The sequence below is a fragment of the Ciconia boyciana genome, chromosome 3 (assembly GCF_034638445.1).
Source record: "Ciconia boyciana chromosome 3, ASM3463844v1, whole genome shotgun sequence".
NCBI classification, from domain to species: domain Eukaryota; kingdom Metazoa; phylum Chordata; class Aves; order Ciconiiformes; family Ciconiidae; genus Ciconia; species Ciconia boyciana.
The window spans coordinates 119174346-119197953 of record NC_132936.1 but is presented as its reverse complement, the minus strand read 5'-3'; the positions used below and the strand labels follow the sequence as shown (position 1 = coordinate 119197953).

Below are 23608 nucleotides of genomic sequence, written 5' to 3'. Positions count from 1 at the left end.
CCCTCCCCCTGGCATGCCTCCGTGTCAACAAGGGACGTCTGGCATTAAGGGACCATCTCTAGAACCAGTTTGTGCCTCCCTTTTTCCAGGAAGCAACTGGAAGTGTTTGGGAACAGCCGGAGACATGCCGGCTGTTCACCTCCTCCACCTAAACCTGCCGGCTGCTGAAAAGGATGTTTTCTGCCCTAAAAGAGCGGCCCCATTCTTTTTGTTACTGACGGAAACCGCTGTCATCACTGTAACTGGCACGTCACCGGCATTCCGGCTACACGCGGTGAGCACCCACAGTACGGGGAGGGGCGTGTGAGCGTACGAGAAGCGGTTACCTGCCGGGACGCGGCACGCACCCCCACGCTGCTCGGAGCCGCCCCACGGCGGACACGCCTGTGGCGACGGGGCCCCACAGCCCTGGCACTGACGTCACCGCTGCGCGCCGGAGGAGGCCCCACCCCCTCGTCGCTCTCCCCCGCCCCACGCGCGGCGCGGGAGGCCAGGCCGCCTGCCCGGAGGTAAGAGCGGCTCCTCCCGCCTCGCCCTTGTCCTCACCCCGCGCGTGGGGCTGCATAGGCATTCCCATCCCCTCTCCCCGAGATGGGCCGCCCGCTTCCCCCCGTTCCCCGCCCGCTGGGTGGTACGGCTCGGGGTCTCGCGCAGCGGGCGGGCTGGGGCTGGGGCTGGGGCTGGGGCGGTGGCGGGCCCGGGCCCGGGCCGTTCAGGTCCGTCGTTGCGGTCGGAGTTGCTGTTCATGCAACCGGGTGGCTTCGTGTGGCTGTAGGGTTTTTCAGAGGCGTCTGAAAAGAGGGAAGCGCGTTGTCGGGCGTCAGGGCCTCTGATGGCTGTTCACAAGCGGGTTATCTCGACCCCGTAGGTTTTCAGTCTGTTGAGAAGAGACGCGGAGGTGAGGTTGGCAAAAAGTTAGCGTCAAAGCGCGGCGGTGTGCTGCGAGCAGCAGCCCTGTGTGGGCCTTCAAGGGTACCTCCGGCTCCTTTAGGAAACCGTGTGACCGAGTGCGTTCGGGAATTCGGCTCAGGTGCCCAAATCCCATTACACCATGTCTCTAAAAGATCGGTAATGTGTTCCATCTTTCACAAAGAGGTGTTAGAACAGGAAACTTTGGTTATAAACTGTTCGGAAAGCCTCGGTTAGCACGCATATCTACTTCCCCTGGTATGCATGTGATCAAGCAACCTGCGTGTGGTTGGCTTCCAGGGGAGCTGTAAGTCAATGTTAAACAGTCCAAGCTGTTCCGTTGTCACAGCCCCAAATGCGTGGACACTCCTCTGTAACTTCCCAGAACTGAGGGTCCAGTTGTGTGCAGTACCGATTCTGTTAGTGAGCATAAACACAGTTGAATGCATGACTTGTTTAATTACCCATGAGAAAGAGAGTATGGATTATAGGCTTTCAGCTGGTGTCATGCCTTGAGGATGGTGGTACCTAGGGAGGTTGCACTGTAGGCAGTAAATGGTTACATTCCTATTAAAAGTCAGTAAAATAGTGTTGCAACTCGAGCAGCCTTGAAGACTTGGTAGTTGTTGTAAGAAGAGTGTGTTCTTCAAAGAGAAGATACAGCTTGCGTGTACAGGCCATGGTTAAAATAGTTCAGCAGCGCTCTTTTCCCTTAACAGAAAAGCAAGTGATACTTCAAATTACTAAGCTCAAGTACTTGTAATAAAGTAGATCCCGTTACAGTTCTCTCATATTGCTGCAAAGGTGAAGATGTTCCTTTCCTTACGCTTTGTCACAGCTTTCTGACTGCAAGGTTAGTTGCTGCTAGCAACTTAATAAGGGACTTTGACTTGCAAATTAAACTTTAGATTATGCTAATTAGAAGATCTCATCTTTGAGACAAAAATGGAAAGACTTGATTGTAAGATAAATCAAAATTGAAAGGTGTCTGGCACATTTCTTGGTTTTAAAAATATAAAAGAACACTTCCAATCTGAAATACTTGGATATTGCTAATCCTGTGGCAGTATGACCCTTGCTAAAGAAATCAGAAAGTACTTAACAGAAGGCTATACCCCAGAACATGAGAAACTTGAAAGTTCTTGTTAGAATTCTTAGGCTTCCTATCAGAAATGTGGTGCAGAAATCACACAAACCTTTCTGATAAGCACATTTCTCTTTGAAGTGGTTTAAGATTTCTAGAATCAATTCTTCATCTGTGCACAGTTGGTCTGCTTTTCATATGAACTGCCAGCATTTAGTAAAGATTGTTTGCTTCTTTTTAGTGTCAGCAGTAGAAAATTGTAGGAAGTATACGGAAAGGAATGGTGAACTGAGACAAACATCAATTCCTTTAAATAAATAAACAAACAGTGCACTGGAATGGTACTGGTCACCACAAATCCAGGTAGATGTTGCAGAACCAGAGCTGGAAAAGGCAGCACAGAAAGAAGAACCAAAGGGGATTGACCAAGGGGTAACAATGAGAGTGAAGTTTGATATTGTTAACTTTCAAGATTATGCCAAAGGGATCTCATAACAGACTGTGAAAGCTTTGGGGTTACAGACTTTATTACCTTTGTCTGAGCTCTCGTTGTTCACTACAACTATTTGCTTTTCTCCATTCTTCATGCAGGCTTGCTATGAGCATTCTGCTGGTAGTGTTCCCCAGGCATGCTGTTCTATATAAGCTCAATTTTTCTGTGCTGGGAAATTGCTCAGGTTCCTTTTTCCCGTCGTCTTCTATTCTTCTGGTTCTTTGTTCTCCCTTCCGTGTCAGGCTGTGGTTACTGCCGTGCCCTTTCTTCCTGTGCCAGGCCAGAGTGCATCTCTGTTCTCCATCCTACAATGTTTTATTTCATCTATTTCAATCCCTGTGAAAACTCCATGTCCCCAGCTGAGTTTTCCCTATTACTTCTTCACTTCTGTGATTTTGTGCATCCCTTTTTTTTGCTCATAGTAGTTGGTCTCCTTTTTTTCAGATTATCAGCTGTTAAATTCTATTTAGGGGATAGGTAGAAAAGATTTTCACTGTTTTTCTCCTGCATGAATAAGATTGATGCTTAAAATACAAAATCCCACAGTTACCGCGTTATGTTCAACGAAAAAAATGGGTAAATATGCTTCTAATAGTTAAATAGAGTCTTGTTGGCACAGTCAAGTAATGAACAGCCAAAAATAGATTGAGGTTGCTGTTCTAAACAGTAGAGAAAGGTACTGCATGAAGTGCAAATACAGGAAATTGAATTCTGATAAAAGGAAGTACTTTTTCACACATTGTGGAAATAGTGGCTAAGGGAAACAAAGGAGGCCAGCAGTTTAAAAGGATTAAAAAACTCCTTGGCTTTATTCTGGATATTCGTGGTGCTGATACCAGTGGAGAGTGGCAGCAAATTTTAGAAGAGGTAGTAAACTCCATGGTTTAGAGCATACAGGAGCTGTAGACTGGAGGCAGGTTATTTCCTGTTTGCTGCAAATTTGGTAGGACAGAAGTATTCAGTATTGATTGCTGTCACGAAAAAACCCCCACCGGAATACAGACATACTGAGTTTCATCCATGATGTGTAAACTGTTTTATGCAAGGAGACTATTTTGCTGTACAAGAAGTTCTTGCTAGGTTCAGTGCAACCAAAAGTATATGTTTTAAAGACCGGTTTAGACGTACAAATTTAACATCACTTTAAAACCCCAGTCTCGAACTGAGCTGTGGTAGCATAGTCTGAGTGTGAGAGCTTTTATGAAAACATCTCACTAAGAAGTGTTCTGGACATACCTAAAGAAAGCTGTTTTTATCATTGTACTTACTGAAGGGTGTACTGATAGGTTGCAGTTGAACAAGAGCCAAGGTATATTGGATTTGTTCAGAAGAGGAAATGACTATGTCATCAAAGATGTGGAACCCAGGACAGCTGATTACAGAGAATAAAAATGTTTTACGAGTCATGCAGATCGAGTTGAAAATTTACAGCAAAGTTGGTTTGTGTGGATATAGATGGGGCTGCAGTGAATATGGGTTGTTTGAGCCAACCTGAGATATGCTTCAGCCCATGGGGAATATCACATGAGAAAACAGGTAAGTGAGCCTTAAAAATACTACCCCCTCCCTTTAAATTTTAACAATCTTTTAAGACAGATCAGAATAAACTTTGCAAATCCTCTGAGGCTGAAGAGCCTTTATCTCAGTGGCATCAGCAAGAGCCTGATGGCTGTGAGCTGTTCTGTAGGGTTCTTCTGTGTATGCTGGGATGCTGACTGGAGCCTAGCTTTGAAGGCAGGGTTAAAAATGATTGCTTGGCTGCTGCCCATTTGTAATATAGTGCAAAGAGTGTATTGGATAACTACTGTGGCTTGAGTTGGGATATTTTTAAGGGGATCAAGATAAGCCCATTGGTGCATACTTGGTATTTCATGGTAGGCATAATTACTTTTGCAATGGAAATCTTTCTTGCAAACAAGATTGTGAGTTGGCGTTGCAAGAGCATTCTGTCTAATTGTACTAGATGTGCTCTCCAGCTGCCCCAAGCTGGCTTGAAAGGCATTAGTAGAAAAAACAGATCTGTGGACACAGCAATGACTAGCAGGCAACTAATTATTTATTATGCAGCAATAATGCTGAGGAAGCTCTGTCACAGATTAGAGCCTATCATACTTAGAGCTTTGTAAACATGGAATAAAGTGGATTTCTTTTCCCAAAAGAGGTTTGTGATCAAATAACTTAGTCACGATCTCTGGTAGCTTTAAATTTAAGATGCTTGTTCTTTGTTACTCTGTTATCCCATAGCCACAGCAGTGAACTACAGTGTTAGAGCAGAAGGGACATCTCTGCTGTGCTTGCACATCAGCTACATTCACTGCAGGTTGTGAGTCAGAACTCACGAGAGGGAGGACAGTGTCAGTTTTTAGGACCTGACAGAGATGTTTTGTCATATTGATGTTGCTAATGCATTTGTTTTGAATTTGAGAGCATTTTTATATGCCCTGACTAAACAGTTTTGGGTGTGTTTTGGTTTTCTTTATATAATCTGTAAATATCCATGAAAAGGAGGAAAGTCTATCTGGTTTTTGTTAGATGAACAATCTGAAAAAATAAAAGATCTGAGCTCAGTATGAAGACGAGGCCTTCTAGTGCTTAAGAAATAGGTTAAGAATTAACATGAAGTGTTAAGTGAGTTGCAATATTAAGCAGAATGAAGGATGATAAATTACTTTTGTGTCTTCTGTTTGCATGTTACAAAATATTTGAAATACACCATTTTTATCCTGAACTTGCCAGTTTTAATTCCAGATGAAAACCATATGCATGACACTGAGCATTTTTTAATTCTGTCTTTTGGGGTTTCCTACTGCCACGTTGATATATGCGTGTAGCTTCCATTACTTTCACCATGCATCTTCAGCAAAATCTCTCATAGAGCCCTAATTAGAATTTGTATCTTCCAGTATTACAGATAGTTTTGCTGTGGGGGTGGGCAGGGAGGGAGGTTTGGTTTTGCTTTTTAAGCAAGCTGGCTATTACTTTCCAAGGCTTGTGTTAAAACACCAGATATATTCAAAGATTATTCATAAAAGCCACCTGCAAATTGTCTGCAGTTTCCCTTTTTCCTTTTCTTACCTTTGTATGCCAGTCATGGGTGTGCTTTTCTTGAAAGGAGTCTGCAGAGTTCTTCTCTTCATTCTCCTGAAAGATAAATGTGAAGATGGATGATTTTGCTAGTTGTACGGTGCACAATCATCTGTATTTTGTTTGTTTTTATTTAAACTTCCTTAATACAGAATTTACTCAGTTGGATCTTAGATCAATAACCACATTAGCACAATGGCAAACTGCTTCTCATTGTCACCCGTTTAGTCTTTTTTGTACAGTCTGCAGATGATGTGTTTTCTCTTGCTTTCTCCTTTTCATATTTGTGTCTTTTCTGTCGTTCATAAGGTCTGATACTTCCCTCCCTTTCCTTTTTGCAGGTTGAGTGTATTACTTGCTCTGATTTTTACTATGTTGACTGGAGAGAAAACAAGGTGTTACTTGTTTTCTAAGCAGAAGTTTACATAAATGTGGTGATGTTTCTGAATAAATGAGAATTTATTTAGAATTTTTCAGAAATTTCAGAATATTCAGAAATTTTCCACCTGTGAAAACTCATAAGACAATTTTTGATCAGACTTAAATGCAATGAATAAGTTTTCTCATGAAAATGGTTTACTCTTGTGATTTAAAGTCCTTTTTTTCCTCAAATATTTTTTTATTTTATGCTGTTTTCCCAAAAACTACACGGCAGTTTTTGAGCTTAGGGTTAAAAGGGAAAGTTGTTTCTGGTAGAATGATGTTATGAAGTTATACCACGTTTTTCATCACACTTTGTTTGCCTCAGTGTCCTTAATCAAAGTAGGCCTTTTCTCTTCTATTTTATGTTCATGGGTTTTGAACTTTGCTTTGCATTCTCAAAATTAAAGATCTTATAAAGTATTATCATCATGCATACAACCATAGATTGTGTTCTGCATCGTAAGTGTTATTACTTGATAATGAAAATGCTGTCCTATCCTTATTTCCATTAGACTTTCCCATTATTCACATACTTACCCAGCAAGTATTTTCATAACTTCTCTTATCTGAATATTTGTATGGTCCTTAGTTTTTTTAAGCGGAATCTCTGTGCCAAATAAAATTTGGTTGAAAGTCAGCAAATCCAACAGAGGAAACCTGTGTAGTAAACATCGACTTCAGGAACTGCCTTAAATTTCTGCTTGTTCAAAATATATAGAGAAACACTTGTAAAAACTTTGTTTGTGGTTTAATAACTGAAACATAACTATTGAGGGCAGTATAGCCTTTAGGTATGTTTAGAGAATCACTGATGTGGTCTTAGTTCCTCCCATCCTTGGCCTTGTCATGCTGCAGGTGTGATTGTGCAGTCTGTGTGTTGATTTTGGCAGAAAAAAATTTGTGGGGTTTCCGGTATACACGTTTTCTAATGTAGTGTAAGTTTTCTCTTGTTGATTTAACGTTATCAAAACTATTTTAGGCTGTTGAACGCTGCCTTGCTGTTGGCGTATGCCAACACTGTAACATATCCTTCTTAGAGATTAGTAATGCTGAAACAACAGTCTAATGAAAAGAGAGAGGTCCCTACGCAGCAGGAGTAGGAACTTTCTAGTTCCTGTTGAAATGAACAGAAAACACAAGTTCAAAAAATTCTTCCCCCTCCCTGGGCAGAAGGAGCAGACTTATCAATGAAGGGTACTGTACATGGGCTAATGTGCAGCCTTGTTCCACTGAAGGCTGATGCATTTTTTTCCCTTTCCTTGCTAATTGACAATGTTAAGTAAATACTTCGTGATACAAGGGTGAACTTAATTCTTTCTGGTTCATGAGACAGCAATTGTAGAAAAATACATTTTGGACTGTATCTGTTATCTTTCCTTCTATCTTCCTATTCTTTGTCTTATTCTTTAGGTCTACCTTGGGATATTGGAAAGAATATCATATATGCCCTAGTGACTGTTTATCCTAGCAACTGCTCTAAAATAGCTCGAGTTAGTTTTGATTGGTAACACATTCCTGCCACAGGAGTTTGTTGGTGTGTTGTTTTTTTTTTCCCCTGCTGGTGCTAGATGCCCTGATAAAGAGAGAGAGAAAAGTTAGAATTTATTGGTATGTTCATTTATGTCCATCAAATTAAGACCATAGTAGAGTAAGTATTGTAGTGATGGTAAGCTCTGTAGATGATTGTTGAATTGGATTACACATCTCTCCCTGTATGTGTAAATGTGTACTGACAGATACCTTCTAACCAGGCTTAACTGTATTAACAGCTAGGAAAATCTAGTTTCTTCTGTAGCTTTGAGTATTTTTTGTGCTGTATTATATGACTAAAAGTTAACAACAAACAGTGTTTCTGGACTCTTTTAATCAACCTAACAAGGGTGACTATAATGCAGGTGGCCAGGACAGAACAAAACACAAACGATACTATTGTAAATGGCAGAAATAATTGTATTGGTATTTTGCCTTTCTGTGGGCACCATCTTGCAGCTCCAGCTCAGCTTCCATGCTTAGGTCTGCTGCAGCTGACTGAAAACAGTATTTACATGTGTGAGTTACATGCTGGGGTAGGGAGGGGACCTTCAGCATGTCATGGTTAGCATTGTGATTCTGTACTCCATCTGAAAAACAGCTCTGACCAGGATGAAAAGTCATGCAGCTGAGCAGGATTATAATTCTAAACTGTGCAAATAGCAGTGGAACTGGGCTTGCTAACTGGCTGATCATATTTCTGGAATCACGCTGGTGCGGTTAAAACTGGAGTTGCAGACAAGCTTGAGTAGCTCCACGCTGTTTTTCCTCTCAATCTTCCTCCTGTTTGACCTCCAAGAGACAATATAAATAAAAAGAAATCTCTCTCACACATACCACGCTCTTGCCAGGAAAAGGGAAAGATCAAATCTTTATCTAAAACAAACTCCAGTGATGTGACAGCTGTTTGCTGTTTCCTTGCTGTTTGCACTGGCTGTGTGGCTTGGTGTTCATAGATCAAATTTTCAAAGTGCAGTTTCTCTGACTATGTTCCTGCCCTCTGTACTCAGTGCCTGGGTAGTGGGATTATCACACTGATCCTAAGTAGGAAGGACTGCAGTGATCCAGGTGCTCCCACTGTTCTTGATGCAGCTCACCAAATGGGCAGGAAAATTGTATATTTCTTCCTCTCTTTCCTTATAACGTTCAAAAAATTGTTGCTCAATCAGTAGAAGTTGTAGAAAGTAACATAGCTTTAAGTAACATTAACTCCCCAAGAGAATATGTGATTTATGATTTGAGAGGAATTAAAGATACTGATTGTAAGCCAGCAGCCAGATGGCTTGGCAGTAGCCATGCCATGTTACCATGAATGCCGGGATCAAAAAAGGAGTGCTTTGGGATTTTTCACATCTTTGCTTATCTCACAGTTGCTGTCCATAGATGCATCTACAAGATTTCCAGAGTATTCTGAAATCCCCAAATCAACTCAGCTTTGTTATATTGCAGATTATAATACCCCATAGAGAATTCAGAAAACTGGATACAGGGTTCACAAGAAGAATTTCTTGGACCGACTCCTATGTCTAGCGTTGGAAGATGTAACTGACCCTGACATAACTTGTGCTGCATAACTGGTTTAAAGCTGAAGTAATGTCTGTTCCTAAGACAGGCTGAAGCCATAGCCCCGTTTTTGTTTTGTTTTGCTTTGGTTTTTTTGTTTTGTTTTTTTAGTGTCCTGCCTGTTGCTTGGTGTAGCTCTTTATATACTGTGATTTATAGAGCACTTCTTTTAAACAAGCAAATAATTCCTTTCTATCACAGACCATAAAAGCAAAATACTGGTTTGGGACTGTTACAAGAATAGGTACTACAGTCATGTTGTTTGTAATGCTCCTTCATGCCATTTTGCACAGCAGTTAGGAGATATCCCTGAAATTATAGGACCTTTAACTATGTCACTATTGACATTACCTGCTAGAACTCTTCAGAAGTAGGCATTTCTTATAATGTTTAATGAATGAATGCTAATGCTTTCATTGATTAAACAATGTAAAATACAGTCTTTTTGACTCTGTAGGGACTTAATGAAAAGGATTATTAGTTTTGTTTCCTCTTTCCAGATGGAAATGTCAGAAGATGATATTAATATGGAAGAATACCCCACTGAAATTCATGATTATCTTGCAGCGTTTGAAAAATCTCTTGGTTCTGTAGATGAGATGCTGAAGACAATGATGTCAGTTTCCAGGAGTGAGCTTCTCCAAAAGGTAAATAATTTTCCCTTTTACAACCTTTTTGTTATTAATACAAGAATACCTGGGAACCCAAACTGCAATAAAAAAGGTCTGTTACGCTAGCCACTGCACAGAGAAATAATAAATATGACACTTCCTACCCTTGATACCTAATATTGGAAATTCTTACATTTCTAAGATATCCAGATGGTCTTACAAACTAAACAATGAAATATATGCTCTTCCAAGCTGAAAAGTGATGATCCTACTGGGGAGTCATTTAGGTAGAGGACATTCTAGCTTATTCCTGGCCTTCCTTAAAGCGCATGCTGAGTGCTCTTTCATAACGGAGAGGTCATTCACATTTTTGTCTGAGACCTTTTCACAACAAACTTAATGGAACTTGGTATACCCAGAAGGATGTAAAGGTGAATTGACAGCAGTGAGAATTTATCTGATTCTAGAAGTCTAGACTTGCAGAACCTGGTGCTTGAAAAACTGAGCTGTCTCCTCTAGCTATGTTATAAGCACAAATCTGTAAAATGTGGGGTTTTTTCAGGGCATAAAGACAGGGCAAGGTACTGCCTGAAGACTTCATACAAGCCTCTCTATCTTTTAACATTAAAAGCCTAACATGTAATTTCTTCCTTTAGGGCAAGTAAAGCCAGCACATGAGGGAACTTCTTTATCCTCTGAGGATTTCTAACACAAATAAATTATGAAGAAAACAGTCTTGACAACACCAATCTTTTGACAGTATCCATGTTAGAACTAGTGAGCTGTACAATGATGTTATCGGAGTTTCTGGAAATCCTATAGGACTAAAATAATAAATTGACTTTGACAGTCAAGGAAAAAAAACCCCTCATTACCTTTATTCCTCCTTTGCTTTACAGCCCTAAGTATTCCAGCATGCGTTGAACAGTCTACCATGGGTAGTGTTAACGTTCATTGATTGTCTGTAGCATACTATATTCACATTGGAGCTTCAGCAATCTTAAGACTTTTTCTTTTCTTCCACTGATAGCAACAATTATTTTGAATTAAGTTTCTGTGGAAAAATAGGGAATTATTTCTGACTATGGGAACAGTAGTCCAAGAGCTTCGTGTCAAGAGATTTTTGTGCTTTTGGCCATGTGGGACTGTGGCATTTAACATCAGACTGGGAAAATGACATGAATACTTGCAGAGGAGAGAATGGTTCTGTGGTGGCACAGAAATAGGCATAGACATGGTGTCAGTGAACTTGTGGTGCAAAAATGTGCTCATTCAGTGTGTATTTTTTTATGAATACACTCACAATTATAAAATGTGCATATTACTAAAATCTGTGCATATCTGCTTAAAAATGTGCAAATGTTTGTGTTTTTTTTAATTCTAGTTAGAGCCTCTTGAGCAAGCAAAGATGGATTTGGTTTCAGTGTACACATTAAATTCAATGTTCTGGGGTAAGTATGTGGTAGGAGGAAAAAGTAGTATTTATGATTGCCATTTGAACACCTTCTAGACAGCTGCAAACATTAAAAATCATATTTCATAGCTAAATAATTAGAAACTTGTAATTACCCTGAGGACCCAAATTATTGCCATCCGTAGGATAAATGATGTTGAAACTCCAAATCAAAAACTGGTATTTACCAAAGATGACTTTGTACATGCATGAGGATGTTTCTTTCTGGTTTTTTGTGGCAACCTTTTCTGTCCTTTTACGGACAGAAAGTTTAACCGTTTTGGTTTTTTGGGTTCTGTTTTTTTTTTTTTTTTTAGCGGCAATATTTGATGATAATAGTTTGTCAGATACTTAACAACACAGTTAACTCCAATTCTTATTAATGGTTTATGTGGAAACTACAGTTTTCCTATGTGACTGATTGATTGGGTCCTCAGTCATGACAGCCTTCAGTTTAAAAAAAAAATTTTTTTTTTTTTTTTGTAGTATACTTGGCTACTCAGGGAATCAATCCAAAGGAACATCCAGTGAAACAAGAACTGGTAAGATTCTTGCACTGCAATATCTAACTGGCCCAGGACAGTTAATTAATATAGAAGTAAAAAAAGCTTATATCTACGTTTAAAATTGATATGTTGCCATAATAGCACGCATACGCTACATGGTGTTATGTAACTGTTCATATGCCCTGCTGGGCTCTCTAAATTAAGAAAGTCATATGTTTAGTTCCAAACAGTACTGTTTAAAGCAAAGTTGTAGAGTCTGCTGAAATTAGAAAAGAACAAGATGATGAATGGTGTCATCTTATCTTTTCTTTTCTCCACCTTTGTTTGAGAATTGGATTCTGAATAGAGCAGCTTTTCACTTATATCTGTTAAATGGAAAAATGTTACATGTCTGATAATAATTTATAACTTCCAGTACGGCATTTTTTTTTTCTTATAAATACTTGGAATCATGTTAATCTCTGAGGCTGCCTTTTCTTACTTTTGTATGACTCTATAGTGTGGGTGATTTACTAGCAAAGACGGGAAAGAGCTCCCCTCCCCCTTCCAAGTCTTCCATTAATTCATTTTCTCAGCAGTAAAGAATCCAGTTCAGCAACAAAGCTAAAAGCTTTTTTGGCACCAGTTGTATGTGTATTGTCCAGTAATTCTGCATTAGTGACATATTTACAACCTATAATAAATCTTTTAGGTTTGTCTTTATATTCCATTTAGATGCCTGACTACAGTATAGAAGGCCGGCTATCTTGAAAATTCTGCTGACTTAAAAAATCAAATCATTTAGCCTGAAGACAAAATAGAAATCAAAACTTACAGCTACCTATTTTAATTCATGTATAAATGAAAATATTAAATCTGGGCAATCGTAAAGTACTTAGCTTAAATGTAATCCTTACATAACCAGCGGAATGGAAGATAGGACTGAAAAATGTGGAAAGCTAGCCTGAATAATAAGAATACTTCTATTTTTAATTTTGTGAGGTTTTCAGTAGTCTAGACTGTATCATATTAAAAAATGGATCAGTTAATATTTCATGAGCTTTCAGTCAGTTTCTTGTTCATCCTATATTATATAGTGTCTGAATATTGTGTTAATTTAGTGATACTAAAAAATAAATTTTATCTCTTCTGCTGTGGATGGTTTATGCTGGTATTTTACTTCACAATTGCCAGTTGTTTTAACCCTGAAGAACGAGTGAATTATCATAGGCTAGATTCTTATCCAGTTCTCTTTGCTTTTACAAGTGTACTTTTACAAGTATCTCTTGATACTTTTACAAGTATCAAGGTGAATGAATGCACATTCCTTCCTTCTAAGAGCATTGTCATGTTCTTATTCATATGGAAAGGGAATAAAAAAAGACTATCACAATTGTTTTTAGAATTGCTGCTCTTGTGTACATACAGGGAATACACGGGGATTCAAACTGTATTAATAAAACTCACATTCAAGCTATCAAGAGTTCATTTCTTTTGTCACGTTGACATTTGTCAGCTCCTTTTCCCCATGTTGATACATGTAGGTTTGCCATCTGTTCTCATTAGCCATCTCAGTCACCAAAGAAATATTATAGTCTATCATGATTTCAGACCCTGTAAAGCTCTCCTCATTAAAGCTATGTTTTTGATATGGAAAGAGTGGCCAACTTTTTGACAAATCAGTTGCTTATAGATTGGTCACTGAAGAATTGAAAAATCAGTTCAGTAGTGTAGGTCTCGTAACTTTTGTTCCAGATTCAAAAAGCTGTCAATGGCTGTGTGAGAAATGCGTGGGTTACATTATATCAACACTTATTTAGTTAGCAGTATCCATAAATGTTCTGTTAATCCACATTTATCATTCGGGTATGAGGTAGAGCACTGTATATATATGTTATTGTTGTTTGTATTACAGTAACACCTAAAGGCCCTAGAGTTGAAGGCCATATTAGGCTAAATATGTAGACATGAAATCTACCAACCAAGCTTTTATTTATTTTGCACAATTACTGTAAGTGTCCTCTCTAGTCAGTGAGAAGCACGCACTTAACAGAGGGTGCTTCCCATCTTAGAGGGGTTTAGTTACCCTCTCAAAGTAATTTTCTTTATTGATTGCAGAAGTAGATGAGGGTGAGTAGACACATAAATGAGATTAAGCTGGGAGGGTATACTTAGGTGGGGCTGAATCCAAGCCATGCTTTGTTCAAAAAAAAAAAAAAGCTCTAGACACCAAATGACTAGGGTAGGCTAAGATGGCAAGAAAGTATCCCCTTGCTTTACAGAATGGCAGTGGAAACAGGCATTTTTGTTATTTATGGTCATAAAAGGAACCTCTGGTACAGCTGGAAATTCATCAGGCTGCCTTAAATAGGTTCACTGATAAACCTCCTTGACCATTTCAGGATCTTAACTGCAAGACTTCTATGTAGTTGCATGTGTAATGCTTGTAACACCTTTGATTTTTTGTAAGATGCTTTTTGGCTTTGCTTGGACATGCTCAATTTTCTTTTTTTTCCCTTTTTTTTCCTAGATAGTAGTCAGACAGTATAATTCATCTATCAATATGTCAAATAGCTAAATATTATTTTGCCATCTTTATGTAGGCTAAACTCCAAATTGAGTTCAGTATTTTGTTTTCTAACTTCACTTGCAAGAACAATTCTCATCTCACTGTAAATTAGATACAGAGTCTTCATCTCTGTAGGACTTCATGTTCGTATGACAGTGGATGTCATGCAAATATTGGTATGATAGGTACCTGTGATGGAAAATCTGCTAAAGGGGAAGCCTCAAGTTTGCAAAGAGCCTGGTGTATATATATTTAAATGATGCTATTTTTCTAGGTATTATAGAAATGTACAGTGTGGAGAGCTTCTACTCATTGATTTTATTTTAGCAGCAATCTTGGGAGAATGGTGTGAAATATACTTTTCCTTTCACCCCCCCCCCGCAGGAGAGAATAAGAACATACATGAACAAGGTCAAGGAAATAGCAGACAAGAAAAAGGCATCCAAACTCGATAAAGGAGCTGCTTCTAGATTTGTAAGAAATGCACTCTGGGAACCAAACGCTGAAAATGAACATACCTTCAAAACTCCTGCTAAAGGAAAAAAGAGAAAGATGGACTAAATTTTTGTTTCCCCTTATATAAATTCAAGACACCTAGACCTTATTTCAAAATTTGTTTTGCATACTGTATGCATCTTGCAGAGGTGCTGTATAGCAACATCTTGTTATACATAAGAATTTTACAGGATTGTGTTTTGTCCAGAACACTTGTCACTGAGGTAATCACATTATATGTGTATCTGAAAGTGCCATTTGATGCGAGAGAAGCAATATTATTCAAATAATAGTGACCTGACATACACTTGATGGTAATAGATACTAGTGATGTTTTGCTCATAATGCCCAAGAATTCCGTGTTGGTTTTTTTTTTTTAAAAGCTGCTGAATGATTGACACTTTTTTATATGGACTTGATCTCCTGAATATTAAAAAGTCTCAAACAATGCTATCCAGTCTGTGGTCTTTATGCAAGAGCCATGTTTACTTTCTCATTACATCATTGTGTGAAATGCTGTATTTTTAGTGTTGTATAAGGTTTATTCACTGTGTTAAACTGTTTCCTTTTCAGCTTCTGAACTTGAACGTATGCCATATTCCCTTACTTCTGTTGCCTCTGAGAAAGCCGAGCTTCAAGGGCCACAAGCAAACAGCCTGGATTCCACTCTAAGCCACTGTGTCTAGTCAATGGAAAAAATAGATAGCCCCAAAGGACAATTTGTAGGGCCTGAAAAAAGGAGCAGGCTGGGTACTGCTATTAGGAAACAGCACACGCAGGTACTTGATTGGAATTTTGACCTCAGTGCTCATCCCTTACTGCTGACACTGACAGAGAGAAGTGTGCTCTGAGGTGGCAGGAGTGTGGTCATCCGTTGTGATTTCTCAGATCTTCATCAGGGAAAGCATTCTCTGGTGCAGTAAAAACTACTGCTCTGTTTTGCAAATATTCTATTTGTTTTCCTAAAAATGTGAAGCTTAGTCATTTAGAAGAGGTTGTGTGTTAGTTTCTTCAGAGGAACCTCACTAGTTCATTTTTCAATACACTGCAAAGCAAAACTCAATTATCATCCCAAAAGCTGTTTAACAGTTGGCAGTAATCTAACTACTTATGAAGGAAAAATAAACAATTTAGTTCACCAAAATGCAGTTGGGGTAGCAGTCTACAAAACTGGTTAGGAAATATTGTTAGTGTGAAAGACTAAATGATAAGAACCAATAAATCCAGAATACCTGTAGTACTGCAAGCTGAATGATGTACAGTGGATGGTTACTCCCCTTAGAGCTGTACTGCATCATGCAATGCAGAAAATGGACTAAATTGAATTAGGTGCTAAAATGAAGGTTCTCTTGTCATTGACTATCTAAAAATATATCTTTGAAAGTAAAAGTTCAATACATTGACAAGTTTATTAAGCGCGAATAATTGTTGCACATCTCTAGAAACTTTTTGAGTGACTGGTATGAATTTACATATTTTTGTTTATGATAAACTCTTTGAATAAATAGCAATTCCTTCAAATTGTATATATGTTCATGTAGGTACCTAACTTTGCTGCCTCAAATCTACAGGACTGTTCATGTGAGTACGCATGTCAAAGGCCCATAAACATTTTCCAGCTGAAAGCTAAAATGAGAATGCTTTATTTCTACAGCTTAATGTCATGGTTATGCAAAACAAAGGAGCTGTTGGACTCAGGAGTCTTTTTTTGTGCGATTAAGGTTAAAAATGCAAAGACCTTACGTGTGTTCCTGACCAAAGACAGTAATACTTGTGTAAAGCAGTTCTTCTCTTAGTGTGCTCAGTAAGTTTGGACAGAGTTTATTTGGAAGTCTGTGTGTCCTGTCCTTGTATTCCTTTCAATGTGATACTGCAAATGATATCTGTAGACTACTATAAACAGATTTCTGGACTTTGTGTGGATGTAGAGGTCTGCATGTGCAAAGCATGAGGTTCAAAATGTTAATCTCAAACCCATCAATTTAAAAAAAGAAAAAAGGCCAGGTGTTCTGTGAACTAACTGGGGAGACAATAGGATAGAAGTGGTCTGAAGTGGCACAAGCCAGAAGCACTTTAATATAGAGATTTTCTGGGAGATAATGTCTTGTACTTTTGAGAGGCATTGTCTTGAGGAAATGAGTAGCTCAGCTTGTATTTATGCACAGTGCTGTTAATTAAAAGGGGATTGAAGGACATTTCCATTATATGATTTTCTTCTTAAGCTTCAATTATAGCCTTTGTTTTAAAAGGATAATTTCTGAAAAGGATCATAATTCAGTGTCCAGTAAAGTACACAGGTTTCATTGGTAAATGTTTAAACAAGAATAATGCAAGGCTATTAGCTAAGACTTACTGAGGTAGAAGTCCATCTGGTATAATTAATTATATACAGATATTTGGCATTTGTGATAGGGCAGTTTAAATAGATGTAACAAATGCAACTTTGTAAACTTTTTTTTAAGGCTTGTATCATTCAGCATGGCTGTTCACAGCCTGCATTTGTGGCTTTTCTTTTCTAACACAAAGAAAACAACCCAGACAAATGTGCCACAAACTAGGAAGCATCACCATGTGCTTGTTACTCACTAACAGCCTTATTACAAAGAGGCTTGAAATACAAGATCATGAATGCTAAGTGTTTTTTCTATCACTGAAGAGTTCTTGGAACATCTAGACTTCAGGATAGGTATTTAACTTTACTGAGGTCTCAAATATGAAATGACTTGACTGAACATCATTCGTGAAAGTTCCTCCCTGGAAAAGCTACATGAATATTGGAATAAAAAATAACAACTTTCCTGCCTCAAAATAGGCAGCTGGCAAGAAGAACATTACTGCAGTGGCTGTGTGCATAAATCTGTATGAGCCATAGTTTGTAGAATGGTTTTACAGGGCCTGAAAGGGAAGGAAAACATCTGGGAGACTTCTAGTCTCATTGCTGCATGTGCTGAATATGGTGCAGAAATACCAATTCTGCATTAGTTAATGCCAGTGTAATGCAAAGAGTTGCTATTATAATAGCAAAAGTTATTAGTACCAGTGAATTAAAGTATTAATGAACTTAAGATATTTAAAGAGAACATTAAGTTGTGTGTGACACCTCCCTGCTTTGTCTTGATTTTACTATAAATATGTTATGAGTTAATATGAGTTAGACATACCAGCTAAGAGAAGCACTAACAAAATTGCTGTTTCTGAGAATGTTTTTAACTAATGCAATGACAAAATTATGTACAACTCTTAAGTTATGATAGAAATATATATATATAGTTGGACTAGAGGCTAATCGATGTCAAAGTTAGTGTTTCATGTTCAGGTTTTTAAGTTAAAAGTGAAAATAGTATTTATTTTGTTAAAGATTGTGTTTTGATACATGCATTTAAGGTGTTACCTGTTCTTGGAACTCTTCTTGCTTTCTGGTCTTTGCACCAAGCAAGTGATGAGGTTGGTAAGAGCACGTGAAGTTAGCAGCTATGACTAGAATTTGATACGAGATTGCATGGGGAATTTTCCAAGCTGACAAAAAAAACCAAACCAAACTTCAGAAGAGAAATTAAAACGCAACTCAGGATTTTAAGACCCACTAGTGTTAGTGTTAAATAGCTACATTAAAATAGCAAATAGCATTTGGGAGCATCCGGGAAGCTCTGTGCTTGGCAAAATTCGGAGGTCATTGAATAGCAGGGACTTGCTTTGACTCATTGACTTTAAAGTCAATGGGAGACTTCCCACTTGGTCCCCAAGGACTTTGGTCCTTGAATTAGCATGGCTTCATTGAACTGTTACAGTTGGACAGGAAAAGTAAATTACTCAGTTATCAAATCAATGGCTCAGGACTTTGTAGTAGATGTCTGGCCCACTACTTGGTGTTTTTTTGGTCAGCAAATTATCTTTTTCTTAGGTGCATCTTTAAATGTCTAACAAGATTTCTTCCTTACACACCTATGCTTCTGAAAAAATTACTGCAGGGAGAAAACTCTATGTCATTAACTGTCCTAGCCATGTAAAGAGATTCTTACCATAACAGAATGGGCATCTTTGACCTGAGAAACTAGGTCTTCCCGCTGTGTAAAGTTTCTGCAGATCTACTCCTAGAAAACCTCTCTCTCTGACAGAGAGTTTACTGTGGCTGTGAACAAAGGAGGAATCTTACTAGATCTTAAATTCCCACCCCATGACTTGGGAAGTCAACACATCACTGGTGCTCATTTCTACTCCTTCAGTATTTTTATTATTAGAGAACTGCATCCTCAAGAGTGGATGTTTTATTAAGTCATCCTATTTTTTCCTGGCCTTGAAAATCAATACTAGCATGCAGCTTTGTCAAAAATGTTGCAGTATTAATGTTGCAGTTTCATTGGAAATATCCTCAAAACATAGTTAATGTGGAATGATAAAAGTTAAACAAACTTAATTATCTCAGAATTAATAATTTTCTTGGATTTAAGAGGGTAGACCGAAATTCACTTTTTAACTGTGGGGCTGGGACCATTACAAATGCAAATGGAAATCTTGTTTTCCATAGTAAATGACATAGTTTGCCCAGGGATTGATGAAGATGTGGTTCTGCAGCCCCAGAAGAAGAGACTTTGGTTACTTGATTAAGGCTTCTATCAGCTGTTGGCCACAGGAAGGCTTTCGGAAGTCGTGAACAGCAAGCTCCAATCTGTAACTGCAAACACGGGTGGAGGTATAGTGGTGTAAATGGCATCCTGTGGCATAGGGTTCCTTCTGGCAAGATCTCACTGAACTTTTGACTCAATTCATGCAGATTCTCTTCTACTGAAAGCAACTGCAAAACCCCCTTATACCTAGAAAAAACTTCCATCTGTTTAACATCGCTACGAGCTGGGATAGGTGCCAAGTTATCCATAAAAAAAAAAAAATTAAACAACTTGATTGGAATGTCATTTCTTTCTTCTATCAGACATGGCTGGCTAGTAATGTATAGCTGCTTTAGAGAGTTAAAGTGTAAGGAAACAACAGCAAACTATTTTTGATGCAAATCTGGAGTTGAAAAAAAATTAACTTCAGCTAAACAGTAACATGCAAATCAGAATATAATTGGAGAAATTACCATGAGGCTTTGCAGAGATGTTCTGCTTCTTCGAAAGAGTAAGTATGACAAACTTCAAGCCAACGAAACTTTCCAACTTAAGAGAGGCCAAAATAATTGAAACTGGTTGCATCCCAAATGTGGGCAGGTTATTCCTTTGTCATAAACTGAGATGTAAAGATGCCAAAACAGGCCATTAGTTAAAAAGACTATATGAGTTTCTTAGTTAGAAGTTTACTTGCCAGTGATTAAAAAAAAGTGTTAGGCTACAACAATTTAGGGGAAATAATACAGAAAGTAAATAATGCAATTTGTAATTTTAGAATCATGTGACACATACTAGGAAAAAATGCATTAAAGTTCTGCAGTGTGACAGTGTAATTTTTCTTTTTGCTAATTTGCTTTGAGTGATATTCCTTGCAGAGAGTTCCAGAAAGTCCACATGGATGCATTTGTTTTGCACATCACTCTTGGCATCCTTAGCATTAGTGGTAGGGTTTTTTTGTTTTTGTTTTTTTTGTTTTTTTCCTTCAATTTCTACTTTCCAATATGATGCACTTTTAATATTTTACTGATAGAACTAACAGTTTGCTTTTTTGCTGACTTTTAACCTTCCCTGTAGGAGAAGATTACAGATCTGTGGAATACTTAGTGCTGGTGATCTAAGAAGCAGACCTTGAACTGCTCAGTTTTCATCAGCTGTACCAAAGGGAAAAGAGCAAAAGCTTGTTTTTACTACTAAGCTGAGTGAATATGGCGTGGAAATCTTGTAATGGCAAGGTATCAATTCTGTAAAGTGATATATTTCAGAGGGGATACTAAATTTGACTGTGAATAAAAAGCTTTATAAATGGAACATTTAAGAGGCTATCTTTTACTTTTCAGTGTAGGGTTGCCTTGACATGCATCATTTCAATTTGGCAGCCCCAGCAAGTGGATGGAAGCAATTCAGTATGATAATTCAGTATTGCCAAGAGGTTTCTTCTCAGTCTAGTGTGGACACATTCCATGGATGAATTTAAAGCCTATATTAAGTGATAGAAAATGGGTCTAATTCAGCACTATGTTGTTCCAGCTTTACATCAAGACAATCTTGATATGAAAGGTACCTAGATGGGGTATCCAAAGAGTACATGAACAACAAAATAATTTTCAAGCTAAGGATCACCTCAAATTCATGGTGATAGATCTTGCATCGCAATGATCCAGAATAGGCAGAAAAGAAGCAAAACTCAGCTGTGCTTGCAAATAAGCTCTTTTAAAGTAGTAATTCTAGGGACAAATTCTTTGCTGTTTACCAGCAGAGTCCGTTAAAATAAATGAGCGGCTGCTGAGTTATGCAAGTGAATAAGTTGTCTGAAAAAGCAGTAGTTTTTGATACTCTCTCATTCGATATGAATGTCATTTTCATGAATATATTGTAGTTTTTGTTTCCTAGAATGTTTATTTTTTCTTTGTCACTTTAGTGTTTTTTGGCCTCACGGGAACAAATTAGTCATTGTTTAAAGCCACAAAGTTATTGTCCCCATTATTAAAAGGTGAGAAGGAGAAATGCCTAGTAACAAACACTGTCAAGTTGGGTAGCATAAACAATCTTTTTAATTTGTTGCCCTGGGCTGACAAACCTACTCCCCAACTCACACACAAGACCAAACATGTCTTCTCCTGCAAAGCTTCCATGAAGAGAGCATTTCCTCATGGCAGTTAATCTCATGAGGTGCCATCCGTGTATGTACACATTACACATCCACCTGCATGTTATATATCTCCTGAATGGCACCAAGTTCTTCTCTCGGTGTGTAACAGAATACAAAGTGCATATTAGTGAAATGCTATTGTTGGAGACTGTGTATAACATCACAAGCTTAATTCTCTATTACTTTAAGCCAGTTTAACTCTTTATTTTGTTAGGGCCACAGTAGCAAAAATGCAGCACAAAAGAACTAAGAATTTGGCTTTATGTAGGTATGAATGTCTTTATATAACAAAAACAGTACTAAAAATCTAGCTGATTCTAAGTCACTGACTTCTAGTGATATTTACTGGTCTGTTAGTTAAAGTCCATTTCCTCGATGCTTTGACAGTGTTTGTTAAGCTTTGTTTACCTTTTATTATATAATGGGCTTACAACTAATATTTCCACACAGTGCCTCAGCTTCTTATACTAATGTTCTGTTCCCAGATGTTTATAATTTTGCCAGCTTTTAACTACTTGTATTGGACTTTTTCATGTTTGGTCTCTACCATGGCTGATTCCCCCCCCCCCCCCCCCCCCCCCCCCCCCCCGAAAGGTTGAGCAGTTATTCTTGTAGTTGTTCAAGAACATAGTTTGTAAAGTGTTGGCCACATTGGCAATGTTAGCTAAAACTTCTGACTGTGTTTTTCTAAAAGTTGTAACTCTCCTTCATTGAGGTAAAAATTTGAAATGCATTATCAGGATGTTAAAAGAAAAGTTATCCCAGTGAAAATCTATCCAGATTAGGGCTCTAGAGAAACCTCAGAGAACTGCATGGTAGATATTGGCCCTTAATTTGCTTGTGTTCCAGTTTTCCCATGCATGGTCATCAGCATTACTGAGCTCCCAGCACAGTTTTGAAGCCACAAATAGCTTAGGGAGGAATATGGGCTCTGTGATTAAGGTCCAATTTATCTCAGATGATGACAGGGCTCTGTAACATACTATAGTTGCAGAATTGCAGATCTAGTACAACTTTGCAACTTTTAACAGCATTGTTTCAATTTAGCTTTATTTGGATTTCAGAATTTAAAGAAGTTAATGTAGACAAAGGATGTTCATATGTATCTGATTAATTTACATTATAATCACACTTGAGTTCAACTTCACACCAGTTTAACTAAAATGGAATTAATTCACTTGTGTCACCTTCCTAAGAGGTAACTCCAGTGATAGTGTACTGTTTACTGTTATCACTGTTTAAGTATGCTGAATGTATTAGAAATCTGAAACTTAAATTTTTGTCTCAACTCAAACCATAATGAAAAGAAGAGTTACAGTTGTTATACTGGGTGGTTGTGGGTTTTTTCTTTTTTTTTTTCTTTTTCTTTTTTTTTAAGCTGTGAAGCTGCTCCAGGTTTAAGCTGGTAAAATGAAGTCTGGTCCATTTAATGTATTCTTTTTAATAGGTGTTCTTGGGCTGTGTACAATGAAGTATCCTATTTTGTGGAAGACACTCAGATCATTAAAGACTAAGAATTTGATCTCATCCCTTATATATAGAATTACACAGAAGAATTTTGGTAGATAAATGAGTCATTTCTGGGCATAGGTTAGTATTTCTAGAGGTACCTATACCTTATAGTGCCTCTTTTTTCTTTTTTTTTTTTTCATTCCTGCAACCAGGGCAAGCTGCCCAGATTGAGACTTGGCCCACTTAAAACATTTAGCAAGAACAAAATAAGCTTGGAAAAACTACTTTTTTTTTTTTGTCTTCTGCCACCTAGGTGAGGTTGTGCTATCAGAAAAATTAAGGGCTAGATTTTGCCCTTGGATTTGCTTGCACAGGTTTTCAGAAGGCAGAGAGGCCAGATTCTGACATTAGATACAGTGACTTCTGACTTGCAGAGTTTCCTGACCCCATGGCACTACCATTCCCATAGCAAAAAGCCAAGATATAATTGAGCCAAGCCTTCAGTGAATGCACAGTGGTAAGCTCATCTGTGCCCAAAAAGCATTTGAGGTTCAAAGTCATTTAAGACAAAGCCTGTATTGGGTAGCCTGCTGGCCTCAGGAACCTCAGTGGCCATTACCTCAGCTGGCAAAGATTAGTAACGATTTACTCTATTCAAGCATCTGAGCCAAAGTCCCACCAACAGCAGGAAAACAAAAAACCCA

At 38.2% G+C, this 23608-nt stretch overlaps 1 protein-coding gene across 2 annotated transcripts; it reads left to right on the top strand.

Moving 5' to 3' along the window:
- Nucleotides 1–354: 354 nt before the first annotated feature.
- C1D (C1D nuclear receptor corepressor) lies at nt 355–16197 on the top strand. Of its 2 annotated transcripts, none has more exons than XM_072857381.1 (5): nt 355–509; nt 9587–9733; nt 11082–11148; nt 11637–11692; nt 15273–16197. In XM_072857381.1, exons 2-5 carry the CDS (start codon nt 9587–9589, stop codon nt 15369–15371), a joined length of 369 nt encoding a protein of 122 aa, XP_072713482.1. In that variant the 5' UTR covers nt 355–509; the 3' UTR covers nt 15372–16197. The 2 variants fall into 2 exon arrangements, with proteins under 2 accessions (XP_072713482.1, XP_072713481.1); XM_072857380.1 differs by lacking the exon at nt 15273–16197 and adding an exon at nt 14589–15146 and having other exon boundaries at nt 356–509.
- Nucleotides 16198–23608: the final 7411 nt, after the last annotated feature.